Genomic DNA, 26,676 nt, shown 5'->3' on the forward strand with positions numbered 1-26,676 from the left:
CCTCCAATTCATTTTTTATACATTCATTTGCAAAATAATCTACCTGTAGGACTTCATCAGTATTCGAAACTCACAGGCGCCAACGCGCCAAATGCGCCTAAAAAATCGGCCATGGCGCCTGAAGAAAGAAAGCTTTGCGCCAACGCGGCCCCTAAAAATTGCCCCCTATAAATCTGAATTTTCATATTAGGTGATTATTCGAAATTTTCAGCACCACAAGTGAAAGCTTTTTCTATTCTTCACGATTTCATCATTTGTGCTTTTGTCTTCCCCAAGTTACAGCTACTTACTAGTTCTGTTACGAAAACATCTTGCGTCTAACTTTTCACTAAATGCGCCGTAATTTATAGGCAAAAAGTCAATTTGGCCCCTAAAAAATCCTTAATGGCCCCTAAAAATCGGGCTTGATGCGCCACATGGCTCCTAAAACTCAAAGGTGAGTTTCGAACACTGGACTTCATGCTCGCATGAAAAAAAAAGGTTGACCAGAGTCAACTCATGTAACGACTTTGTGGATCGGCTATTCAAGGCTTCTTCAGAAAGGCGAGGATATTAATCCCAGCTTTGATGGATACGCAGGAAAATCGCAACTCGAAACCGTTTAGTGGCACGCCCAGTTATGTCAACCGGGTGATGTCCTCATATCCGCCGTCGTCTTATGGACTTTAGACCTACGCAAACGAGGAATACATTTTCAAGGACGAGGAAAACTAGATCAAAGTGCTTCTTCTAGAAATAGCCACGTTTTCCTTTTAAGTGAAGCTTACCTATTCTGACCTCGCTCGCATGCCTGTTAGAGCACGTCGGATCAAAAATCTCTCAATAAACCAAAACTTGAACCGCTATTTTGGGGTATTTTAGGGCCTTCTTACCTATGATATATTTTAAAGTTAAACACGGAAAAAAATAAAAAATGGCGTGAGGTAGAAATTAAACGACGATTTTGCCTCAATAGTCCACTTCCTCACTTTCGGCGACTGTCCGCAAGACAATCTTGCGCCTACGCGACATTTTTTTTGTGCCTTACCACAGTCATGTGGCATGCTGCGGCAACTAGGTCAATTTTGGTTCCCTCCAAGGAATGACATACTTGACTTTTGTGAGACCTTTTGGAACTAACAGTCTTAACTTACAGTTAATCAGCAGGTGCTAACAGTGCCTGTAAGATGGTAGTCGGGTCTTCAAAGACCTCACTATTGTGCAAAACGGAACTTCCATTTGATGCTCGACATCAAATTGTCTCTAGGCATCAGACGAGGGCTATAGACCATATTCGATAGTGGTTCGATGGATCGTTTGGTTCAAAACAATTGAACATAACCTCAAACAAACATTTTAGGATATCAGTTGGAAAAGCTAAAAGTAAGACAATTTTTAACAATTACACTTTTCATTCGTATTTGGTACTCAAACGAATAAAAAGTCCATAACAAAAGACTGGTTCTCTCAGATTTCTAAATTGACTTTTTAGGCTATGTATACACTTCGAACCAATCGATATTGATACCATCTCACCTGTTTGATGTATCAAATAAAATATGTAGGCGAATCCGGACATTTCGAATGGAGGGGGAGGAGGCTGGGTTCGCGGTAGGAGCTTCTCACAGAAAATTGTCTAAATTTTTAAGCATATATTATGAAGTTTGATTCAATTCCGTCATGAATGATTTCCAAATATTGGCGTTCTTCCATTTTCTTTTCTCCGTTCTTTCTTTTTGCTTTCATTCTCCCCTTTTTCTTCCTCCTTTTTTCGGGCGAACGGGAGGGGCGCACGCCTCTTACGCCCCCCCCCTACACCCCCTCCTTTGATCCACCTATTATAAGGGCTGAGAGAGATTTTATGGTATATATGACAACAGAGAGTATCGGTCGAAGCACATCAAGGATGCCGGGACTATGGGGGCGAAAAAGGAGGGGGGGAGGTAAGTTGTTTGCAAAGTCTAGTGTTATCTCGTGTCGTGTTATGTTGTCATTTGCCAAGGTGGTTCCTCGTCGCGTTTGTGATGCATCTTCTCATGAGAGCGGGACGGACTATAAGGAGAAAACGTTACGCACTTCGCTTCGCCCTCAGCAACAACAAGACACCCCTCAAACGTGAAGATATTTACAAGGATTCTTCACAGACATCGATTAAAAAAAGTTTCGTTTATCGTATCTTGTCCTCATTAATTTTTATTCTTTATTTAATCACGCACGATGGTAATCACATTATAAAGCAATGAAAAAAAATCCTGGCGGACTTGCTTCGGAAAAAAAGTATCACAATCGAACTATATTCCTAGCTAATTTTGGCGCCAGTTACCAAAGTGGTTGCACTGATACTTAGCCGAGTTATGGTTAAGTCGGCCGAGAGTGTGGTTGCATCAACTGTACTGCACCTCTGACCGGTGAAACTATTCTTATGACTGGCGCCAAAAACTGCTAGATGTATAGTTCAGATTGTGATACTTTTATCCAGTGCGAATGTATGGGGAGCAATTAAATCTACAAATGACCTCATGATCTATGGACGTATTTCTGCCAAACGGAACTATATGCATCATGACGTGAGCCCTGTTATGCATATATTCTTATGGGTCTCAGGGCTCATGTCTTGATGCACATGGTTCCGTTTCATGTGAGGTCACAGCATAGGATCTGTGATTCAAAAGGACGGGAATACCAAAATCAGTCTAAATGTATTTTACGCTGGCCAACTTCCTCTTGTGTAGCCTCAAGTTTAACTTATTTAGGAAGAAACAAACAATGTCACCGCGACACGCGCAATGGCGCCTACAAACCTAACAGGGATACTTCACTCATTGCGCAATGCGAGAAGTATCCACTTAGGTTTGTAGGCGCCAATGCGCGGTATGCCACGACAGGTCCCAAATTCTGCGCAAGCATGCAAGCAGCTAGCGGCCTTGGCCGAGAGAATTTTGCGGAAATCAGAAGCCCGGGCGGTATTAGAGAGTTAAAGGGGGTGGTTGTCATCTCTAAAAAATGTGGAGGATTTTGAGAAATAAATTTTGGACATTCATGTCATCTTTACAAATGTATTTCATTCAATTTTTCGGTAAAAACAGCTCAAAAGTGCTTTGAAAGCGTATTTTTCAAAAAGTCTGCGCAGTTTTGCCTTACGGAGCTACAGGAATACCCCAAGATTCCCCTTAATCGGGTTGCTTATCTGAGGACCAAGTTTGGCAAATCCGTAAGCTCGTGCTCTTTAAGTGCTTTACGAGTCAATTCGAACAGATAAATGTGGCGAGATTAAAATAAGAGGGGCATCGGGCCAATATTGCAGTGGCATTAGCAGAGCTTGGCGAGAAACGACGCCCGCATATATGGGCGCAGCTGAGAAGGTGGCACACAGCGATATAATGGAAAAATCGTTCCGGGAGACGCAGGACGCCCTGTCGGAGTGAAAACGTGCCGGGGACGGGAACGGATAATAAAACGCGACTAACTTTCGGAGAGGAACCACGGGAAAGAACCCAAGTGTGAGAAGTTGCTTCCTGTAGTCACGCTTTCGCTGCTCGAAATGCTGTTATGAAAGCATTTTTTGTCGCCTTGAGATTGACGGTCTTGGAGAGAGGGGCCAATATTTCAAGAGCACACATCGTCGCTCCCCCGACTAGAGGACGTACCTCAATGTCCTCGTGAGCCCTGGAGAACATGAAGTTACATCGACAATAGAGCTCGCTTGAAAATGCAGATACGCTTTTATGGAGGAGCGACGATATTCGAATGGGAGCTGAAAAGCGACTCTGAAAAGACTAAAGCTGAACTTTCGACGATTTCCTTGATCGTGCGTTACTACACGGAGAAAAAAACTTCAGCGAGGGGAACTGAACTTCAGTTCACCGACCTGAAAACTACAGTTCATATGGATCACGAAAGTTTTCAGATCACGGAACTCACGTTCCGCAGTTTGGCGGGCTGAGGACTTCGGTTCGGCGGGCTGAGGATTTCGGTTTGGCGAACTGGAGTCTTCAGGTCGGTGAACTGAACTTCAGTTCACTGAGCTGAAGTCATCAGTTCACCGAGCTGAAGTCCTCAGTTCACCGAACTAAGGTATCCTGACGATGCTGTTGAGGCCCCGTGATATTGGGGGGAGGGGGGGGGGGGGTTAGGGTGCCCATTAATACATAATGTCGAGATATTTAATGAAAGGGGAGAGGGAGAGATGATTCCAAATTTCCCTCAATAGAGGAAAAGATCCTATGTACCCTCTGGAAGAGATGCAAAAATCCCCGTTGGTCCTGCTAAGACCAACAGGGATTTTTGCATCCCTCCCAGAGGGTACATGGGATATTGTCCTCTATTGAGGGGAATTTGGAATCATCTCTCCCCCTCCCCCCTTTCATTAAATATCTCGACTTCATGTATTAATTTGCAATAATAAAGTCACATTGTTTATTTTAATATCTGAGAGAAATTTAAATGAAAAATGAAGAGACCTCCCTCGGTAACTATTTGAGGCTAAAAAAAACATTCGGACCTTCAAAAGCGGGGCTCTTGTGTCATAATTTTGAAAATATTTAATCAGACAGCACAGCAAATTTTAATCAAAATCGATGCCATGAAGCCTAACATTTAATTTGGAAAATGATCTGGCGTTAGGCATGAAAAACAGTACAGGGAGAGAAAAAGCTGGTTATTAATTTTTCCTAACTTTCCTTGAATTCATTTTTTTTTTTTAAATTCCCAAGTAACTTCAGTTCCTCCCAATTTTGAATCGCTGATCGGTCGTTGAAGGTGCATATGTTGAAGGCAAATAGTCAAATCAGGCATTTGGTTGAATGCCTAGGCAAATGGTCAAATATTTTCACTTAGACTGAAATTCAGATTATTTTACTAACTGTAGACAAAATAATGCTCTGATCATGTGGGAAGGAATTCTCTGTAGAAATTTGCTTCATACAATGATAAATACCTGAGTTATTTCTAGTCCTAGATTGCACAATTATCTCAAAATACACAGCATTTAAGAAAATAAACTTATTTCACAATTTGGACAGCTGAAGAAATGTGAGGAGCATTTTTGAATAGGAAAGGCAATAACAGTCTGTACTTTAATGGATTTTCACACTTTAAATATTGGAAATTCGAGAGGTCTCTGTGAAAACATAAGAAACCTCGCAACATCTGAAAATTTGACTATCTGCCTAGGCATTTGATAAAATGCCTAATTTGACTATTTGCCTTTGACACATCTCTCTAAACAAGAATTAAGCACGATTGAAAAATAAAAAAAATACCTCATTAGGTCTAGGAGCAATGATTGGTTCATGCAAGGAACAGTATCTCTATTCAAGTCAGTGAGTAAACTTGCTTGAAGAGAACTGATTAAAGATCACTCTCATGAAATACAAATACAAATTCTGCATACACCATTTTAAAACTTAAGTATCAAGAAAGGTTTACAGAACTGCACAACTTATTATAATATCTAGTTCTTGTTAGAATATATGAAGTTGGATGGGCATAAGACATTCAATGTAGGTACGCTAAAACTAATTCTCTCTGCAAAGAGCACTAGAGTCGTTAATAAAATAAAATGTGAGAATATCCTGATCGGTCACAATTGCAGAGAACATGGATATAGTGTTGAAGCGGAGAATAAAATAAAACACCGACTCACCAGACAATTTTTGCGATTGAATCAGAAGGTATGAAGTTTCTGCAGAGTTGGATGTGAGTCTCTTGAGTACACTACATTTTCTGTTTTTTTTTTTCATTCGCCTTTCATTAAATTATAGATGCACCACTGATTTTCATTTCAAAAATTATAAGATGAAAGTCCATATGTAGAGGTATCATGCATTTAAGCAACAACTCACTGTGCGCGCACCTGACAATAATTGCACAATCTTTAAGGTAAGAGCGTAAGCTTAAGCAGTGAGGCTGCAACTATTGGGTGAAATAGATGAATCAACACTGCTAAATTTTCAAACAAATACTGAGACTGCAAGATGCAATCAGCTGAGTAATTTGTTTAAAAAGTCATACAGCTATCAATTACTCTTTAAGGAGGAAGATGTTTTGAGGTTATACCGATGGGCTCATGTATCTCTCTGAATCAGACTCCTATTAAATTCAGGAGAGCAGGTTCATCAAACAAGAAAACTAACTGAAAAGAACAAAGGGGATTACTGAAAACTGTAGGTAGGTACCTGAGAAACATATGTACTTCAATTGTTAGACAAAATCATTGGAACGAGACAAGCTGGATCTGTGACGTTCGGTTACGTGAGAAAAGCACACTCTGTAGAGAACTGATTCGGAAGAAGATAGTCTCCTTTTTGTATAGATACGTTAACATTCTCACTTCGTTACCATGGCTTTGGAAGAAATAGAAATCACAAATTACAACGAGTGCCGAACTTGATCCTGGAGGCACAAGGTTGATGAAACAAAGAGGTGCCTAAATGGACGTTCCTGAGTACTTTAAGTAACTGATAAGCTATGAGACACACAATTCAGAGTTTCAAATACAAAAACTCAGCACTGTTTTTTAATTATTCAGGGATATGAGAGTTGATTTGAGATAAAATGAAGAATTCGACACTGCACAAGCGTGGCTGATAACAAAGGAGGATGATCACAGAGAACAGAATTGATAGACGGTGCACATTTCTCACTCACCCAGCTCCAGCTGTCCAAATGTTGCCGGCTCGGACCACACGCGGCAAATTCAAATATCATTATACTTATATGCACTTGTGATTGAAATTATTCACTCCATTTCCACGATCGGATTCAAAGCCCACGCCATTCTCACTCTCAAAGCTCGCGACTGTTGACCGTTATTACCGTTACAAAACGAAGTTTGAGCCTATCCGGAGGTTTCGAATTTTAGCGTGGAGAACTGAATTCCTTCACCTTGTCGGAGAGTGGTCCGATTCCGGGCTTCAGTCTGGCGGCCTGATCCTTGCGGCCGGTGAACTGAACGTTCAGTTCCCATGCCTGAATTTGGAGCAACGAAACCCTTCCGTTCACCTACCCGAGGGATTTTTCTCCGTGTACGTTATGAACTTACGGTAAAAAGATATTACGGTCGACTCGTAATCTGCTTCATCAGTCTTGCAGCTATACAGTTGCTCCTTTAATTTATAGTAACATTAGTTTTTATGTTGATCAATGGCATGCGTAAAATTAAAATTAGGGGAGTGCCCAAAGGAACTAAATGAGAAAAACATTTACTATTGAAGTTAAATCAACCCAAAATTAAAAAGGCCAACCAAAAAGGCCTATTTATCTGAGATCTTCAGTCTCACTTTCTACACATGAAGTCTCAGGTTCACAGAAAAGAAGTACGGCAAATGGAGATGTTGTATGGGTGAGGAATTTGCGATTTGACTGTTGATTCGTATGTAAAAGTTCGTGAGAAACACGATGATGCCACTGGTTTTCTCTGAAATCAACTCCCAAGCTCAAAAAAGCTCTCAAGTTGAGGCAGAAATGGAGGGAATATCCCACGCTATCCTGAGAGTCCACCTCTACATCAAGACAAACTCTCCATGCAAAGATAGGAAGCAAATACATTGACAGGGCTGCCTTTTTATTTGGGGAATCTAAAACTGAAAACACGGCATCATGGTCAATGTATTTGCTCCCTATCTTTGCATGGCGAGTTTGTCTTGATGTAGAGGTGGACTCTCAGGATAGCGTGGGATATCCCCTACATTTTGGCCTCAACGTGAGAGCTTTTTTTGAGCTTGGGAGTTGATTTCAGAGAAAACCAGTGGCACCATCGTGTTTCTCGCGAACTTTTACAGAGGTATCAACAGTCAAATCGCAAATTCCTCACACATGCAACAGTCAAATCGCAAATTCCTCACACATGCAACATCTCCATTTGGGCCCTTTCATGGTATACCGCGCATTGGCGCCTTCAAACCTAACAGGGATACTTCACGCATTGCGCAATGCGTGAAGTATCCCTGTTAGGTTTGTAGGCGCCAGTGCGTGTGTTGCACTAATGTTAGTTTGTTTCTTTAAGAAGTTACACTTAAGGCAACACAAGAAGAAGTTGGTCAACGTGAAATACATTTAGGCTGATTGTGGTATCCCCGTCCTATCTGTGACCTCACATGAAATGTACGTATTTCTGTCAAACGGAACTATGTGCATTAAGACCTAAGCCCTGAGACCCATAAGAATATATTCATAAGAGGATACGTATTATTTATTGTTGTCTGTTTTATGATATCCATTAGTATTTACCATACTTCTAGTGAATACGATTAGATTAATGATCAGGTGTTTGCTACCATAGAGTCGGTGAGTAATTTCCATACTCGTACATCACTGTACTTCAAACCATACTTTTTTCAGTAATAGGTCAAATGTGGAGCATGCAAAGGCACAAGATAGAGAGTAACCTACCATCTTCCCTATCGAAAGGAAAGCTTTCTTAAACTCCTCAAAAACAGCTATCAGAATAAACTGAGATTCAAAACTCGATTGTGATGTAGTGCAGCGAATCTTGAGCCTAGCACAGCGTGTCATTCGAGTTGAAGTTCATTAATTACGCTGCACGCGATAATGAAGTTATTGTTCGCTGAAGCTTCCCGAAGTTGCGTTTTTGTCTCAGCTCGTATTGAAAGCAAGTTTTCAGCGAGTGATTCGAACCATTAATCATTTTGAGGTGACTTGATCTGGAACCTATCAACGCGACGGCGGATGTCGTTTATAAGGAGTCGGCGGGTGGCATCGTTGCTCACTACCGAATCTTAACATTCCAGTAATTAGAATGAGATCGTGCTTTTTTTCTGAAAAAAAAATGAGTAACTCAATGGAGATGTTGCATGTGTGAGGAATTTGCGATTTGACTATTGATTTTTTATGTAAAAGTTCACGAGAAACACGATGGTGCCACTGGTTTTCTCTGAAATCAACTCCCAAGCTCAAAAAAAGCTCTCAAGTTGACGCCAAAATGGAGGGGATATCCCACGCTACCCTGAGAGTCCACATCTACATCAAGACAATCCCTCCATGCAAAGATAGGGTGCAAATACATTAACAGTGATGCCGTGTTTTCAGTTTTAGAGTCCCCAAATAAAGTGGCAGCCCTGTCAATGTATTTGCTCCCTAACTTTGCAGGGAGAGTTTGTTTTGCGATGTAGAGGTGGACTCTCAGGATAGCGTGGGATATCCCCAGCATTTTGGCCTCAACTTGAGAGCTTTTTTTGAGCTTGGGAGTTGATTTCAGAGAAAACCGCTGGCACCATCGTTTTTCTCGCGAACTTTTACAGAGGAATCAACAGTCAAATCGCAAATTGCTCACACATGCAACATCTCCATTATAATGGAGCAACAGGCATCATACCTACAAGGTGGATGATAAGCTTCGAGTGACGTAATAAGCTAAACAAGTTTGCCAAACCTCGGTATGTTTGCAAACGAAATACCCAATACGTTGCTCAACATCCACCTAATAGGTAGCTCAGCAGTTGAATGTTGGAGTTCCGAAAGTAAAAGCTTCCACTATTGCCAATATAATGGAGGGTCTCTTGTCTGGTGAAAAAGGATAGGAATATACGTCACAAACCTGTGCAAGCGAGAGGGGAGGTGACAAATTCAGAAAAAGTGCGTTACATAATTTATGAGCCCTCTCTTAATTGAATTGGAGCTCAAAATGCGTAATTTCGAACTCATATTTTATGGGTTATGGACCTTCGAAAAAAATACGGGAGTATTCCAATAAGCTAAGTGCATTTTTTCCGTGCGAAAAGAAAGAATTTGAAATTACTGGAGAAGCTCGTTGACCCCGTTATATCGCGGCGATGGTTATATCTGTTACGGTCCCGTTAGCGTAACCAGCGCTTCCGCAGAATGGGAAATTTAATTAGATACTTTCCCAGACGCGCGGATGGGTGGCTGGATATTACTTGCGCCGCTGGAGTCCAATCACGAAGTCACCTGAGGGGCGCGGGGATGGTTCGAACAATTCTGTTTATGGAGGAAGCAACAAAATCTTCTGGTACAAAGCTTCGTTATTATAATAACAAAGACACAACCTACTGCAGGGTCTGCGACAGGGATGTCGGGCCTCCGGGTGATTCTCCTTTGAAAGGCGCCTTCCCGGGAACACGAGTTAATTTTCCAACACAGAAAACCAGCGTTGCCGCCACATGAGAAAAAAGTAGCAATTTCCCTCCCTGTTTTCACGGTTTGACGCCAGTTTATTTAAAGGGGTCTGAGGCAACATTATAGTCCGGGAGAGCAAGGAATTGTCGAATTGTAGCTTAATTATTCTGTTCTTTTCAATGGAAAGTTGGGTGGTTTGGAGTTTCGTGGCAACGGCAGTGCAACACGCTTGTTTAAGAACTTATTACTCGCAACGAGCTGGGTAAAATAATAGCGCGGTGAACAAGGAAGCCCTTGCGGGCGAGAGGGAGAGCGGTTAGCGAAAGTTTAATCGGATGTATAAATATGTTACGATCAAAGTATACGGGCAGGCCATGTCACGGGGTAGGCATGCATGCGAGGAAAAAGGGATCCTGCGCGCCTCAAACACGGGATTTACTTTTGTGCTAAGAGTTCGCGATGAGGTTCAACGTTGGCTTCTCTCTTAAAATTTTAGCCGGGCGAGGCACGGTAATTGAAATGCCTTTCGAGCGATACGAGTTTGACATTCTCTGATGGAAATTTCAGGAAATTTTGATGCTCATGCTTTCGGTGAATATAACCTTCATAATCATGGTGAAAGTAACACTCGGATTTCGATTCGCCTGTTGAGAAATTGAAAGAATCGGAGATAAATCCATCGTTTTATAATAAGATGAGAGGTTTACAAAAATAGATTTAAAATAGATTGTATTTTCAAATTACTCGTTCGGATCGTAGAATTATATTTTTAATGTCATATTTGTGACTGGTTCTGTGAAAATTCCGGGAGAAAATTTTCCTTAATTTTACAAATACATGCAGAAAGAAAATCTGGAAATGTTTCGCAAATTAGACCCTAAAATTTCAAAAACTGGAGGCTATAATAGCCCTGAAGTTCCAAGACAAAAAGTCAGAGGTTTTAGATCAACGTGGTTTAAGTGTTTGCAAAAAGTTTGGGGTTATTTTTCTCCTAGGAAATAAAGTCCCTTTGCACAAATTTGGTCACATATTTTTATTACTTCAAATAGGTTATATCAATTCAAAAGAAGTTCTACGTTAGTTAAAGGCTTCAACATAAAAATCAATATTAATGTTATGTTTCTCCTCATTTTTCTATTTCTTTTTCTTATTTTTTTTTTAATAAGAACTTCATTTTTTCATTTGCTGTCGCTGTTAAAGATGAAAACCGATTCAAAACCGCGAAGTTAAAAAAAGGAGCACCGATTACATCCCTCTTTTCTTTAGCTGTATTGCTCACATGGCCCTAAAAGTGCCACCACACATAAGAGAAACGAAAACAAACACAGTGCAGAAATGGAGCGAAGAAAACGACGACGCGTGTTGATGACGGCGCAGAGATACAACTATTCGTACTTGATGGATGTCCGTGTTGCGTGTGCAAAATTGAAGGCGCCTAGGCGCGAGGCGTGAACTCGCAAGTTTACGCTTGCAATGCTCCGCTCCATGCTGCCAATAAGGTGTCGCTTACATTCGGCAGAATTGTTAAAAAAGGAGGTCCAAATACGTCTTTCCTACCTTCAGCAGTGTTGAAACTCGATTTTATCAATTTGATGTCTGACTCCGTTTTTATATGTATTTGTACATCTATATCTTAAATTCGTATTTACCGGCCCCATACAACCCACGGACCACTTGTTTTCAGCAAGCCTCGGGTCAATTTGACCCGGCTTTGGCATCTAAGGGTTAAGATCATTTCAACTTTCACGGATAGAAACATGACCAATTTACGTTGAACTTCTTCCTGCACTTCCTGCAAAAGTTTACACTCAATCCGGTAGTAAAAATTAATTATTGGCAGCTCAGGAGGCCCGACTAAAGTAGATGAAAATCGCAAAATTTGGCAATGGATCTGCGGGCTCGAAAGCTTGAAACATTCAGACAGCTCATAATCAACTTCACGACTTTCCACCCTTTTAAATAAATGTATTTTAAGCGCAATGTTAACCAGACTAACCGGCGCGGCGAGTGCCCCCCGAACCCCCTTCCCCCACCCCTTGGACCCCCACTACTGCCCCATCCTCCACTTTCGCGCCGTTGTCGACCGCACATCCTTCGCTCGGCCTCGTTGTTGTCGGAAGGATGTTAACATAATTATCATTCCGTTCCAAGGAAAAACGCCGTATGAGCCCTCAGACGTTGTCAAATTTTCTCATATGAAGTATCCATTCTCAGGGAAACTTGTGAATATTTTTATTCAAACTTTTCAAATGAATTTTTTCGCAATTTTATCTAAACTATCTCAGAATTTTGAGGGGAAACATTCTCAAGTTACTTCAAAATTATATTTTTCATCAGGAAAAATTTGGCAACATTCGAAAGTGTATACGTTGTTTCCCCCTTAGCGCGGCTCTTCTGTCACCGGCAGTGACTGGATGGAGCATACTACTGCAATGCCATTTTAATTTCGCGGCAGGAAATATTATTTCAAAGCTACGAGGTGACAAATATTCATTTCACTAATCCCAAAGCCTCCTTTTCTGGCTCATGTCAGTGGTGCGAAGTTCTCGAAATTTGGTTTTCTATAATTTGGACCTTTTCTCAATAGGTTCCTGCTCATGGTTAACCCTGCTATATCCTTTTCTTTGGGGAAAAAGCTTGTATGAAATCTTTTACCTCTTTATCTTCAAGCGCTATCCATAAATTACGTAGGGCTTTGTTTCTGATTTTTAGATCGCCCTCCCCTGTAAAGCTGCTGTAAGATAAGTGGAGACCTCCTGAATAATTAAATTAGGCCAGTTCAACTCTTTCGCCTGCCATCAGAAATAATATGAAAAAAAAATGCTGTAACTGCCACATGTATTCTAAAAGATGTCGAAGTAATAAATAATAATTCCTTGTGTAAAACGAACACAAATGCTATGATAAGCATATTTTTACTTAATTTGAATGTTTTTAAATGTTTGAAAAGAAACAATTAGTTTGCAATCTCTGAACTCCAGACTCTCGATGTGCTCATCGTGTTTTTTCAGCTACTATTCATAAATCTCAACTCTTATTTTCTCTCTAGAATAAGTTAACGTACCCATTATCACTCTTTATTTGTGTAGAGATACAATGGCTCATCAAAACAAACGGGGACGAAAACAGAGTTGCAGTTGTGTGTGAGGAGAGAAAATACCAGTGCAATTTGTAAAAATAATGACTCTCACAATAGTGGCAGAACTACTTTGAAAGGACCGGCGGCAGAGTTCAAGTGTAGTATATGGAGCACCCTCGATGGGGACAGTCAAGTGGGTGCAACATGGCGAACCAACCTCACTAAACACACGTACAATTTTTGCTGCATCCTGCATTTACTCCGTCCATAAAATCTTTGGTGTTAACTGCCTGTTCTAACGTTGATGGCTGAAAGTATTTTACCAGAGCTTTTTCAGCGGTCCTATCCATCAGTAAATTGTTATCTGCCAGATTTTTTTTTCTCTCAATAGTTGACTTCAGGCTCTCTCAGCTTGCTCGGACAGCTGCAAACAAAGCACCTGCAGTTTTCTTATACACTGTTTCTTTTAATCTTTTTCCCCCAATTTTTTGGGACATATTTTGCAAAAATAAAAAGGCGGGGCAAGGATAAGAAAATTTCTTTAAAATACACATGAAACCAATCCTCTGCTTTATTTATGAGCCGCATTGGCGTTGGGACATAACGGTAGTGCCTGGATGCAACTATTCGACCCCAACGGATGTCCATGTTGCAGATACTCAAAATTGAAGGCGCTCTTGCTCACCTAATTGTGATGCAACGCCAGGCACCTGGATCCAACTCTCCGTAGGGACAGCATTGAAGAAGTTCTGGCATTTCTTACCCTGACGGCTCATGTAACATGACAGTTTTTTCCCACTCGACTTTCAAGTCTTTAACTATCATATCGATACATGATAATCGTTTGCAAATTGGAAACTGTATTTTTAACTTCATTCTGAGCTTCGCAAGATACTTTTAGGGACGGAAATTCTTTAATAATTTACCTAGCGATTGAACTTTTAATTTGTTATAATAATCCACTTAATTATTGAAATTTGAGGTTTATCAAAAATACCCGGCATGCATTGTGCTAAAGGCAAGGATCCCCCTCAGCTTCATTCATCTGAGCAAGTTGTGTTTAACAGTAGGGAGGCGTGAATGATCGATTATCGATATTTCCCCATTTAAAGTCAAGGTAAAGAATCGATCATTGAAGTGTTCGTTGCGAACCATGGAGTACATAGAGCCGTAATGTGAAAGGGAGAGCTGGGACCATGTCCTGGACGACGAGTTTCGCACCCGGTGTGTGGGTCACTCTTTTCATACATGTTCGATCCAAAATGTTGGAGTGGAATACGTAGCAATTCCTATCTTCTTTGTTTACATCAGATGGCCGGGTCTCCGTGTATCGCAAACAATCGATTATGTATCGAAAAAGTGACACACAGGAGTCATCGAATTCGGGACCTGGAAAATGCTTAAAAGTGGTCCCAGCTCTCCCAATCACATTATGACTCTATGTACTCTATGTTGCGAACACCCTATTCATCGATCCTCTTCCATAGGTTTAAATGAGAGATCAATCGATATATCGCAAAGCGCACCACCCTACTGGGGCTTAAAGCTGTATGTCCGGACAGGACGACCAAGACTTACACCGCTGAGCTGAACCCACCAGAAAACCAGTGCCGCCAGAGGCAATAACGAAAACTCTTTGAAAACAGAGATGATCAAAGTTCTCCCCAGCGACCAGCCAATTGAAGTTCAATTTAATTTATGGCGGCACCGTATGGTAAAAGTTTGTTATTGAATTTCACTTTGAAAGGCGCGAATTAATCACTGGGCCGTGCTTGCGACGCTGTCAAATTTCCTGAAAATTCTCCTTGCCGATTCGGCAACCCACTCTCTCCCTTTCTCCAAGCCTCGAAGCACTTTCAGGGTCTCAGGGAAGCAAACAACAGATTTTTTTTCGTGATTGAAATTTTATACTTTCCCCCGACTGAAAACAGTTTTGAAACAATTTTATAGAATATTTCAGCCAAGAGTGTCATTTTCCCGGTAGACATAATTCGTTATTCCTGGAAATAATTTTGCATTCCGATGTGAATAACGAGCTTTTACTGGTAAGATTCTCTTAAACGGGGTTGCTTACCTACACCAATTCGCACTTAAATTACTGTGGAACCCGTTATTGTACAACAACTTGTATTAAATACTCTCAGGTTAAACAAATGCGCGATCTCCGAATTACTTTGATGCAAAAACAAATAAAACGAGGAATAGAAAAAAGAATAAAGTATTCTTTCGGATACAAGGGGTTTTCTTGTTAGATGTTTTGAACTCTATAGACATCACTGCGCAGTTGGTTCCTTTCTCTGAATTGATTTCGCCGATGGAAAATCCGAAAATGAGCAAACTGTCTTTGATCTCTTACTATGAACTAATTTGGCTATCTTTAAGTGCTTCTCTTTGAAACTTAGGGCCGTATTCAAAATCCCTTTTTCAGCAGCTCCTTTCCTTTGAAGGTCTTATATGGTTTCCATTACGACTGTGAGCCGTACGTTTAAGGAAGCTCTTTAACATATCATCATAAAAGAGACAATTCTCGTGAATCTAAGGTAAAATTTTACAGTATGATTTCGGGATTGGATCTTTTGCAAAGTATTGTAAGGATTTTCCACCCTAAAATCAAAAAATACAGCAGAAAAATGTTGGGCATTTTCATTAAAACGATTTTCCACCACAAAAATTACAATTTACAGGATTTTGCCGAGACAGTAAGGACCAAACCTAACTTGGAGTCTGAAAAAAGAATGTCATTTTTCCTTATCTATTTTGTATTTCTTGCAGTAATACATCAATTTATCCTACACGGATCTATTTCTAAAGTTATGCCCTAAAATTTTACTCCAGATTAAGGATGATTGTCCTTATCATGGTGATGAGTTTGCAGCCAGGTTTAAGAATAAACCTTCCTTGGTCATGATGTTAACCATATCGACGGCGTAAGTTCGCAATCACATATCTCGTTTGCGGTGTCTGTATAAAGCTCCGCCACTGTGTTATTTTTTTAAAGGAGAACAAATTGGACGTATTTCCATCAAACGGACCTAAGCGCCATAGGGTGAGGAAGGTAGAAGGGGGCTTGGATTGGCGGCGGAATCGGGCGTCCGACTTATTCCGTCCTATACTCGCAATGCTTTTCTATGGTGCTTAGGTCCGTTTGACAGAACGCGCTATCCGGGATTCTAAATTCCTCAAAAGGAACTCAAATTGGCGCTTAGTTCCGTTTGATAGAAATACGTCCAATTGATAGCATTCCAAGAAGCTTTTGCATCATTTTCTTCGCACAGAGAAGAAACATCAAGGCAGTTTTAAAGAATTGCCGTTGAGTAGTTTTCCACTTGAAAAATAAAGCATGACAGGAAGTCTACGACGTTGCAAACCGAGTTATGTGATGCCGACTTACACCGTCGATCCCCTAAGGAAAATACATACTTACGGAACGATTATGGATACAACCCTCATTGCTTTTCTGATAAACTCGATGCAAGTACTCGTACTCCTAAAGCCTCAAACATGGTCTTCAATCTGCCGACTAGATGACGCTCGACGGCGGTTTCGCCCCCTGCGGTCCGGCGGCGACTGGGTTGGGTGCTCCCCCTCTTGGCGCTAATGCAAATTTGACGAGGGATATCGGTATCGGTCGGGTCGGAAATTGTGCGTGAAATCGGCAATGGCGGTACGATGAGAACATGTTTGTTAATACACCCTCGGAGCCGCCGCCGCCGCCCGGAGAGGGCCTGGCGTCCGGGGCGTTTTACACTCTTCTCAATCACATTTTCACTCTTCAATGAACTTCGCCTCTCGCGTGTCGAAATCACCCCACCGATACGCTCTTCGCCCGTGTTCCGTGTTGAGCGCCGGGACTTCAAATAGCGCTCAAACATTCACAGCTTCGAGTTACCGGTCGAACTGGACATCCCCGAACAGCGCCTAATGCAGCACGTTTAATGGGACCGCGTTGAACAGAGAGAAACCAAGCTACATCAGCTATTGCCGTATTCGATTCGGCAACTCAATTTTTTACACGAAAAAGGATGTTCAGATTTTCGTAGAAATTGCAGTGAATTTCCTCCTTAGTGCGAAGCAAATTCCTTAAAATTTTCGACGAAATCCGCACAGACGTTCTCTCGTTAAAAAATAAAATTGCTGGGTTAAATTTGGCAATAGATGATGTGGCTTGGCTCCTTTCTGTTAAACGCGGTCAAATGCGTGTTTCTGCTGTGTGCTCTTCTTCGGCGCTGTGAAAATTCTTCGCTGGAAATTTTATGAATTAACGTACTCGCGTAACTGTATTGAGGTACACAAAAAATCTTTGCGTCTGAAAGATTCATTTACTGGCCGCTCTTGAAGTGCCGTCCCTAAATTACGTAACGTTCTGGGGGGGGGAGGGGGTCGAAGAGGTGCGTCATTTTGTTTCCGCGTGTTTAAAGATTGGGACATAATTGGTAGAAGGGGGAGGGGTTGAAAGTGCGGAAAAAATGCGTTACGTAATTTAGGGACGTTCCCAAAATACGTAACGCTGAAACTCGGACGCACCACTTCGTTCACCCCTGTAACGCATCCATTGCGCAGGTCCCTATGTAGCAGGGTTTCCCAAAATAGTGTAATTTGAATTAATCAATTGCAATTGCTTGACCATTGAATATTCAGAAATAGCTAATCAATTGGAGTGGATCGCTATCTGTTTATTTTTGAGTAACTCTGCTACATGGGAAAAACAGTGGCGAGGCGTGAATAATCGATTATCGATATTTCTCCATTTGAAGCTGTGGTAGGTAAAGAATCGATTATTAAGGTGTCCGCTGCGAACACCCTGTCTATCGATCCTTTCCCATAAGTTTAATGGCAGATCGACTGATGTATCACGAAGCACGCCACGCCATGCCACTGGTAGGCTTACAAAGAATTCTTCGGCAACAGAGAAGTAATACCCATAAATAAGGAAATACCCGCGGCTAAGGGGAGTCTTGGGGCACCCCTATAGCTCCGTAAGGCAAAACTGCGCAGACTATTTGAAAAATACGCCTTCAAAGCACTTTTGAGCTGTTTTTACCGAAAAATTGAATGAAATACATTTGTAAAGATGACATGAATGTCTACAATTTACTTCTCAAAATCCTCCACATTTTTTAGGGATGACAACCAGCCCCTTTAACTCTCTAGTGCCGCCCGTACTTCTGATTTCCGCAAAATTCTGACTCCGCACTAGCTGCTTGCACGCTTGCACAGAATTTGGGCTCTGTCGCGGCATACCGCGCATTGGCGCCTTCAAACCTAACAGGGATACTTCTCGCGTTGCGCAATGCGTGAAGTATCCCTATTAGGTTTGTAGGCGCCATTGCGCGAGTCACGGCTATCGATCCTTTCCCATAGCTTTAAATGGCAAATCAATCGATATATCGCAAAGCACGCCACGCCACTCGGGAAAAAATACACAACAACCCTCTTGCGCTCCTCATCGAATCACCCTCGTAAAAAGTCACCGTCAAGCCTAAGTTTTTGCCATATTTCACAGGAAAAACAGAATGTTGAATAAACACCATGGCAAGTTGAAAATCTGCGGGACAATCCTAAATAATCGTTTGTTTAAACGCTGTGTTGGGAATCTTACTTCACCAGGATGTCACATCCACAACCGAAACGTTCATCCTTTCAGCTTCGTTACTATAAGGCTTTTTTTTCAAACTCATTCGATGTAATCTGTTGTCAAGCACTATTTACAATGTTTTTACAATAAAGATAAGATGGATTACATTTTGCAATAAGGAACCACTATTTCTGGCTCTCCCATAAAATCACATATCTGCATAGGGAAACCAATGGCATGTATGTTGTTTTTAAATTGGGCCAAAAATAGTGGTTCCTTTTTGCAAAATGTAATCTAGATGTAATAAAAGTACAACTGAGGTGTATCTATATCACTTAAAGTCATGATCAAGGCATTTAAGTTGACTTAAATGTGGTTTTGGATCCAGAATTTACCCTAAAATATACAAAAAAAAAAAACCCAAATAAGTCTTGGTGACACTTTTTAGTTTCATTTCTGTGGAAGGATTGGGTTTCCGTTTAAAAGATACTGAGGTCATCTTACCTGTGACAAGTTGAGCGTGATGGAACTGGCAAACGGCGTCGGCCTCGAACCACGTTACGCGGTCGCGAAAGTAGCGGTAAAAAACGGGATATCCCTCTTCCGGCAGGGTCCATACATTACTGATATTCACTTGGTTGTTCGACACATAACTGTATTCCACATTTCCACTCGCGATTGAGTTAGACCGGGGGGTCTGGACCACTTTTGTCAGCTGTGAACAGAAAAAAATGATGAACGTAAGGAGATGCATCGCAAGGTTTTTTGAAGTCAGATACTAATGCCATATCACATAAAAGAAGTCGATGTAATGCATGAGAAGAAAAATATGATGCCGATTCATGTCAAGGTTTTCGGAATGAAGGAAAACTCCTTTATACTCGCAAATGAAGATAGTTAGAGTAATACCGTGTAAAAAATGACGAGTAAATAGGAGAAGAATTCTGCTGCTATCAGTTGGATCTTCACAGATATCAGCTGCATTTCTGGTAAACTATGAGTCTCGTGATAGTAGAATCTCTCTACTCGCTTTTGGATAATGATTTGAGTAACCGGATATCAAGACAGATGTTGAATCTGTGATATCTGATACCTCTGAAACTAATCACAGCTTCAAAAGGATTCAAGGTATGAAAAGTGATTCAGTCTTATAAAACATTTTTATAATACGGTGTTGCTTCCTGATTGGAAACAACTCTTTAAAAAACAATCATCGACAATTGCAACAAACTCAATTACAATTTCTGCCCGTGCCTAAGTTGCAAACGTTGACCGCGCAAGTCAACGATCGACATCGGCATAACAACCTGTCAACCAGTGGCGTAGCGCGCTTCGCGACCTATCGATTGATCTGCCTTTTAAACCGATGAAAAAGGATCGATAAACAGGAAGTTCGTGACGAACACCTTAAAAATCGATTCTTTACGATAGCTTCAAAAAGGGAAATATCGATGATAGATCATTCACACCTCGCACTGAAAGAAACTTGGATTTCCTTCTACAGATTAACTGTTATGCGCCGCCTTCGGTCGCTGATTTGCACGGCGGACATTCGCGGCTTAAGAGTGGCCTTTGGAGTGGAATTCCTCTTCTAAACTTAGTATAAGATATCGTTGATATGAGTAGAGTTTTTACTGATATGTTGGCATAGAACGAGAAAACCTACTCATGACCAGGAAATCAAGAGAGGAAGTGAGAGAAAAATTATAATTTCTCTCCCGAGCGGTGATAAATATTTGATTTACATTGCAGTTGATTCGACGAAGGAGGAGGAAATACTCACTTTGATAACGGCAATACTTTCCAATCCGGGGATCCTGAGCAGTGGAGCTCAGCATCTCATCTTTGACGACCAATCAAAGCAAACCTCCGTAGACGTCGTGCTACGAGAAAGAGAGACTTTCCTCTTCCCGTGCTCTCAACTCGTGACGCGCTCTTTGAAATAAGCAGACACGGAGCCAAGGTGAGACGTTTCACAGACAATATTTGAATAAGTCATGTGGTTCACAAGGGAAACCAATTTAAGCAGAATCCTCGCAAAATATTTGAAGGAATTTCTCCGCCAAGAGCGAAGCAAAGTGCCCTCGTCGGTAAGTTTGGAGACCTGAACACTATGGCTGTGTACTACCGTGCTGAAGGAGAACACCGTATGAACATTCGTTGATTGCCAGATTTTTTGGGATAAAATATTTACTTTTGAGGAAATTGACGAACACCTTTTTGTGAAATTTTCAAATACTTTAGATTCAATAGCGACTAAACTCCTTTGAAAAATTGGAAGAAAAATATTCAAAAAATTTCTCTAAAAATTCGTATTTTATCGGGAGAAATTTGACGACACCTGAAGGCTCATACGGTGTTCTCTCTTAGCAAGGCAGTATAGAGGCCGCAGATACTTTGTCAACAGTATAATCCCTTATTTTTGCAAAATTTATATCATTATTTATCGATCGGGTAACTAATGCAACAGACCATAGAAAAGTCCTTAAACTACGGACATAGGTGCGCGATGAATGGAGACGAGAGTGCTACTTGATTCTCTCTTTTCCGTTCAAAAAAATAGGAAATCCATAGTCTAACTTTTACGTCAGACACAATCCAGTTGATGTGACTAGATATATTTTAATTGAGAACGCTAATGTCTATCGTAGACGTGGGCACTGAGTTTCGTTGTATGAGTCATTTTTTACGTAGTATTTTGGAAGAGCAATATGCAAAGAAAAGTTATATTTCACACTTTCCCTTTTGACAAACCATACTATCAGCGAATCAATTTTTCCTTTTTGAGCTTTTATCAGTAAAGTTACACATCGGTGTAAGAGGTGAATTTTAAGTCATATTTATCTGATGAATTCATTTTTTTCTGTACATTAATGCATATTCTAATACCTGATCTCGGGTGGAAAATAATGATTTCGTTTGATCTTTCAACTCAAAAGTTGTTTAAACGAAATTTATTACCACAGTTAGAGATAAATCTGACATGGCGATTAAAATAGTATGAAGTTCGTGACAGACGCGACCACGAAACGATCACAAAGCAGGGGGCATTCGGATACTTTTTCCAGCAAACTTTCTGTTTGAGTGAAAAATAAATTAAACAGCTAAAAAAGTTGCGCTACTATCATGATTTGAAACGACTGGGTGATTTATTAAAAAAAAGATAATTTGACAGTATCGCGTTCGTTATTTCAGGGCACAGGTTGAAGTGGTTGGGTAGGCGTATTTTAAATCATACTATTTCAATTAAAATAAGGAACATTTTACTTGATTGAGGTATTTTTTTCAACCATAGCGCTTGAATTTAAGTTTTACGTCTTGGTAAGATTTCTTAAATTGCTGATTCTTTTTTGTTGGCGCAGTGATCTTAGCTTTGATATAAGAGGTTACCATTTTCATCCCTTTTTGGAGTGTAAAATTTTGCCTCCATCTATCCTAGGTAACGAGCAATGTTTTATCTGTCCTATCTATTCCATCGTATATACAGATACACGCTCAGTATCTCGACCGTCCTTTCTCGTATTATATTTCCTCTCTCTGCCCAGGTGCCTACTCGAAGCCTCGTTCCTTGTATTATTTAAGCTATGGAATAATTGATGAAATTTTTAAGGAGAATTTAATTTTACCACAGGAACTTTTGAAGGAATGTCAGACACAAAATTGTCTCATATTGTTTCTCTCCGAAAAATGCACTTTTTAAGCTATGCAGTCCATCGATCTCAGCTGAGCAAACTGTATACTTTACATTTTCGTAAAAGCTCGTTTGCCTCGAGGGAGGAATAAAAGGTACGACAAAAATACTGACGGAACCACTAATTTGAAGTATTTAAACTTGGGAAAAAAGAAGGATGAAATTAATCCGTTGCGGGGAGTCTGCAAGGGCCGAGGGTAGTGAATTATTCAAATTCATCGGTGCGAGGGAAACTTACGTAAATTTCTCATCGAGAAAGGTAAGAATTTCAGATTAAAACGCCGGCAGAACTACATAACTGTCTTCAGACGCAAGATTCTGAATAGAGGCTTTTAACCGGCGTTTGAGGAATGGTAGAAACCTGGTGAATGCAAGTTTAAAGATTCTTTAGCCTGTAATCTCGAATACAGTTTCCTTTTTATCTTTAATTACAGAACCGTAAAATTAGGAGTAGCGGACATTTTTGACAAAGAGGAAGAAACAAAAGCTGAGGACCGAGCCCAAAATAGTATAAGTTTTTTTCGTTTTTATTTTCTTACAATTTATTTTGCCTTTATTCTTTCGTTTATTACGTTAGGAGTCTAAAGCCACCTATAGACACATTTGAACGGTAATTGGGAGATGGCACGTCCATGCTCCAGGCTTCTCAAATTTTCAGGGATTATGGCCGAGTAGAATCTGTATCTGCAGATCCACCCGTCTGCAGATTCGTGAAAATTTGACGTCACTACCGGGATTCGATCCTGGAGCCCACTGACTTAGAGTCAGATGCGCTGACCACAAGGCCAACATAGCTGGCAGTAGTAGAGCTTTATCCGGTCTCAAATTATTTGAATCGTGGATCAACCAGTGGTGTGGCGTGAATAATCGATTATCGATATCTCGCCATTTGAAGCTATGGTCAAGAATCGACTGTTAAGGTGTTCGCTGCGAACACCCTATTTATCGATCATTTTCCATAGGTTTAAATGGCATAACAATCGATATATTGCAATTCACGCCACGCCACTGGGATCAACTAACCGGGGCTGACGGCAACGTCATTGTATGATGTATACGGCCTGATGCACAGCCCATCTATGAAGTGAAAATCCAATTCTCTAGTCCGCCATTTCCCGACATGATCATATTAACTGCATTGCTTTCGATTAAAATTAACGAGAAAATATCGGCGAGTACGACAGCTTTTGTGGTAAAATGTTAATCTGTAAAATAGATTATTCGCCTGTATTTTGGAGCGGACGTTGATATGGATATTGATGGAGCATCAGGTACAGAAAACACCTTTAGGGATGTTTTTGATTACTTAATAATTTCATCATTACTTATTGCATTCTTATCAATAAACTTGTGGAGCAGTTAGTTAGTTAGTTAGTTAATTTATTTAAAGACATTCAGCGTCATAGGCTATTAGCGTCTTTACAAAGAAGTTGGAAAATGCGTGTAAATACAAAACTTTAGATTTTTACATTAAGAGAGGCAAAGAGTTTCAGAAGTTTGGTAGTGACAATGGGCTCATCGTATGTTAGTGGGTTTGTATTCTTTTTGACTGCACTTCGACCATTGGCCGTTATTCCGTATTTATTTCAATATCGAATTCAAAGGTTTTGAATTTTATTTATTGAAAGCTGAGCCAGTCGAAGTGTATGTGCGCCATTGACATTCAAAGAAAGAGGTAGAAGGTGAAGAAAGGCGTATTTTTTCCTTATTTGTGCCAGCTGCTATGATGAAAAGTTGTGCTCATTTAATTTAACCTCGCATGCAATGCTCGTATGGTCGTATTTATGCTAAAAGAAGCTATCGAGCACGCAAATCCTATGCAGATGGTGCTTTTTGATTTAATGCATTTTCAAATATTTTCTTTCTGCACAAAGACGTCCGTGTGTGGTCTACTTTTTCTCTGCTCTGCTTGAACTTCAATGACCTCTCGATGCGAGGATATTGACCAACACGATATCAATGGAAGTATGGAGTACGGTCCTTAATAAGATCCAAGACCAACTGGAAGAGGAGGTAGGAGTTACAGCAAGTTGTGTGCTACTTTGTTGTGTACTTGATTGTTCATGTTTGTTTAGTTGAAATAATTTGTTTAATTTTAATCATGTTTAATTTCTATCTCAACTCTGGTTAAACACTCAATTTTTACAAGTTTATCTTCCGACGAAAACTTGCCGCAGGAACGTGAAAGCTCTAACTCGTGGAGACGATATCTGCGAAAAATCCCCGATATTTACCGGAACAAATTTAAAAAAAACCGTGTTGTGCAAACAAGGCCTAAAAGGACTCTAGTTTACTGTTGAAAATGCCAGTTCAAAAACTTACACTTGTATTTGAACACAGTCTTATGAAAGAAAAATGTGCGTCAGTTACCACTAGTGTCTCATTCGTTAAGTTACGAGACGGCCACATACCGTTTCACGCAACGGCACCGTACCAACCAGTAACCGCATCCTATGCTGCCGTGCTAAGGAAGAACGCAGTAAGATTCCTCAGACGTCCCTAAATTCTCTCCGATAAAATATTAATTTTTGAGGATAAACATGAATATTTCCTCTTGAAATTTTCAGATAATTTAGATCTGATCGTGAATGATATTTTTTGAAAAATTCGAAGAGAAATATTCATAGACTAGGGGGCACCGCCCCCTGGCCACTGCGGGCCTTTGCAGGAGCTCCTTACTCCTCGCTCCGTTCATCGAGCGTCTTGAAAATTATTTTATTAGAATTTTCCCACTTACGGACTTTGAACTGCAGCCCATCGACCGTCTTACTCCCCTTCCTCACCCCGTCCATAGAGCGTCTTAAAAATGATTTTATTAAAATAGAGAGGATTTCCCTGAAAATATACACCTTATCGAAAGAAATTGGCAACACCTGGAGGCTCATACGGTGTTTTTCCTTAGCACGGGAGTACACGCATCACAGCGGTGGCCGTAACGATCCGTACGCCATGGCGTTTTTTACTGAGGGGGCGCGGGACAGCCAGAGCAGCGCCAGGGTATCGCGAGTATACGCAGGCGTTGAGTTACGCACGTATACAGCCCGCTTAACGACATCCTCCCCATTAAAATTTATCATTTATTAAAGTCATCGTAACACCCGTCGAATTAGATCCTGAGCCTTTAAAACTCCACCGCCTTCCTCGCTTCTCTCCGTCTCGGCTTTTCAGCTCCCCGACTTTTAAGTCCCATTCCCCTCTCCCAGAGTCTTTTTCAGCCCGTGTATCCGCTGTAAGTCTCTCTGCCCTCACTGTCAAGAGAGCAGCAGCCTTCAGCCGTATTAATTAGCTCGGATTTCGCCACATTTAGATTTGGAAGTATTTCTGCGGAACGGAACTATCTGTACTATGACGTGAGCCCTGTCATGCATATATTCTTCTGGGTCTCAGGGCTTATGTCTTAATACACATAGTTCCATTTGGCAGAAATGCGTCCATTTCATGTGAGGTCACGGCTAGGATCTGTGATTCAAAAGGACGAGAATACCAAAATCAGCCTAAATGTATTTCACGCTGGCCAACTTCCTCTTGTGTAGCCTCGAGTTTAACTTCTTAAAGAAAGGAACAAACAATATCAGTGCGACACTCGGACTGGCGCCTACAAACCTAACAGGGATACTTCACGCATTGCGCAATGCGTGAAGTATCCCTGTTAGGTTTGTAGGCGCCATTGCGCGATAGCGCAATGCGTGAAGTATCCCTGTTAGGTTTGAAGGCGCCAATGCGCGGTATACCATGACAGGGTCCAAATTCTGCGCAAGCAAATCAAGCGGCCAGCGGCCTGGGTCGAGAGAATAAGAGGCACGGGCGCGACGGTACTAGAGAGTTAGAGGGAGTGGTTGTCATCTCTAAAAAGTTTGGAGGATTTTGAGAAATAAATTTTAGACATTCATGTCATCATTACAAATGTATCTCATTCAATTTTTCGGTAAAAACAGCTCAAAATCGTTTTGAAGGCGTATTTTTCAAATAGTCTGCGTGGTCTTACGGAGCTGTAGGGGTACCCCAAGACTCTCCTTAGTCAGGTATTTCCTTATTAATGGGTATTACTTCTCTGTTGCCGAAGAATTCTTTGTATAAGCCTACCGGTAGCGTGGCGTGGCGTGTTTCGTGATATATCAGTCGATCTGCCATTCAAGCCTATGGAAAAGGATCGATCAACACGGTGTTCGCAACGAGCACCTAAATAATCGATTCTTTACCATGGCTTCAATTGGGGGAAATATCGATAATCGATCGTTCACGCCTCGCCACTGAAGC

General features: G+C 41.0%; 1 protein-coding gene across 2 annotated transcripts in view; it reads right to left on the reverse strand.

Moving 5' to 3' along the window:
* The window catches only part of LOC109041161 (uncharacterized), a 174,036-nt gene that overhangs the window by 63,978 nt on the left and 83,382 nt on the right, over positions 1–26,676 (reverse strand). For both annotated transcript variants that reach the window (XM_019057382.2, XM_019057383.2), the window contains one exon: positions 19,233–19,443. In XM_019057382.2, coding sequence (XP_018912927.2) covers positions 19,233–19,443 — 211 coding nt within the window. The remainder of the gene's footprint in view (positions 1–19,232; positions 19,444–26,676) is intronic.

The sequence above is a fragment of the Bemisia tabaci genome, chromosome 1, assembly GCF_918797505.1.
Source record: "Bemisia tabaci chromosome 1, PGI_BMITA_v3".
Classification (NCBI taxonomy): Eukaryota; Metazoa; Arthropoda; class Insecta; order Hemiptera; family Aleyrodidae; genus Bemisia; species Bemisia tabaci.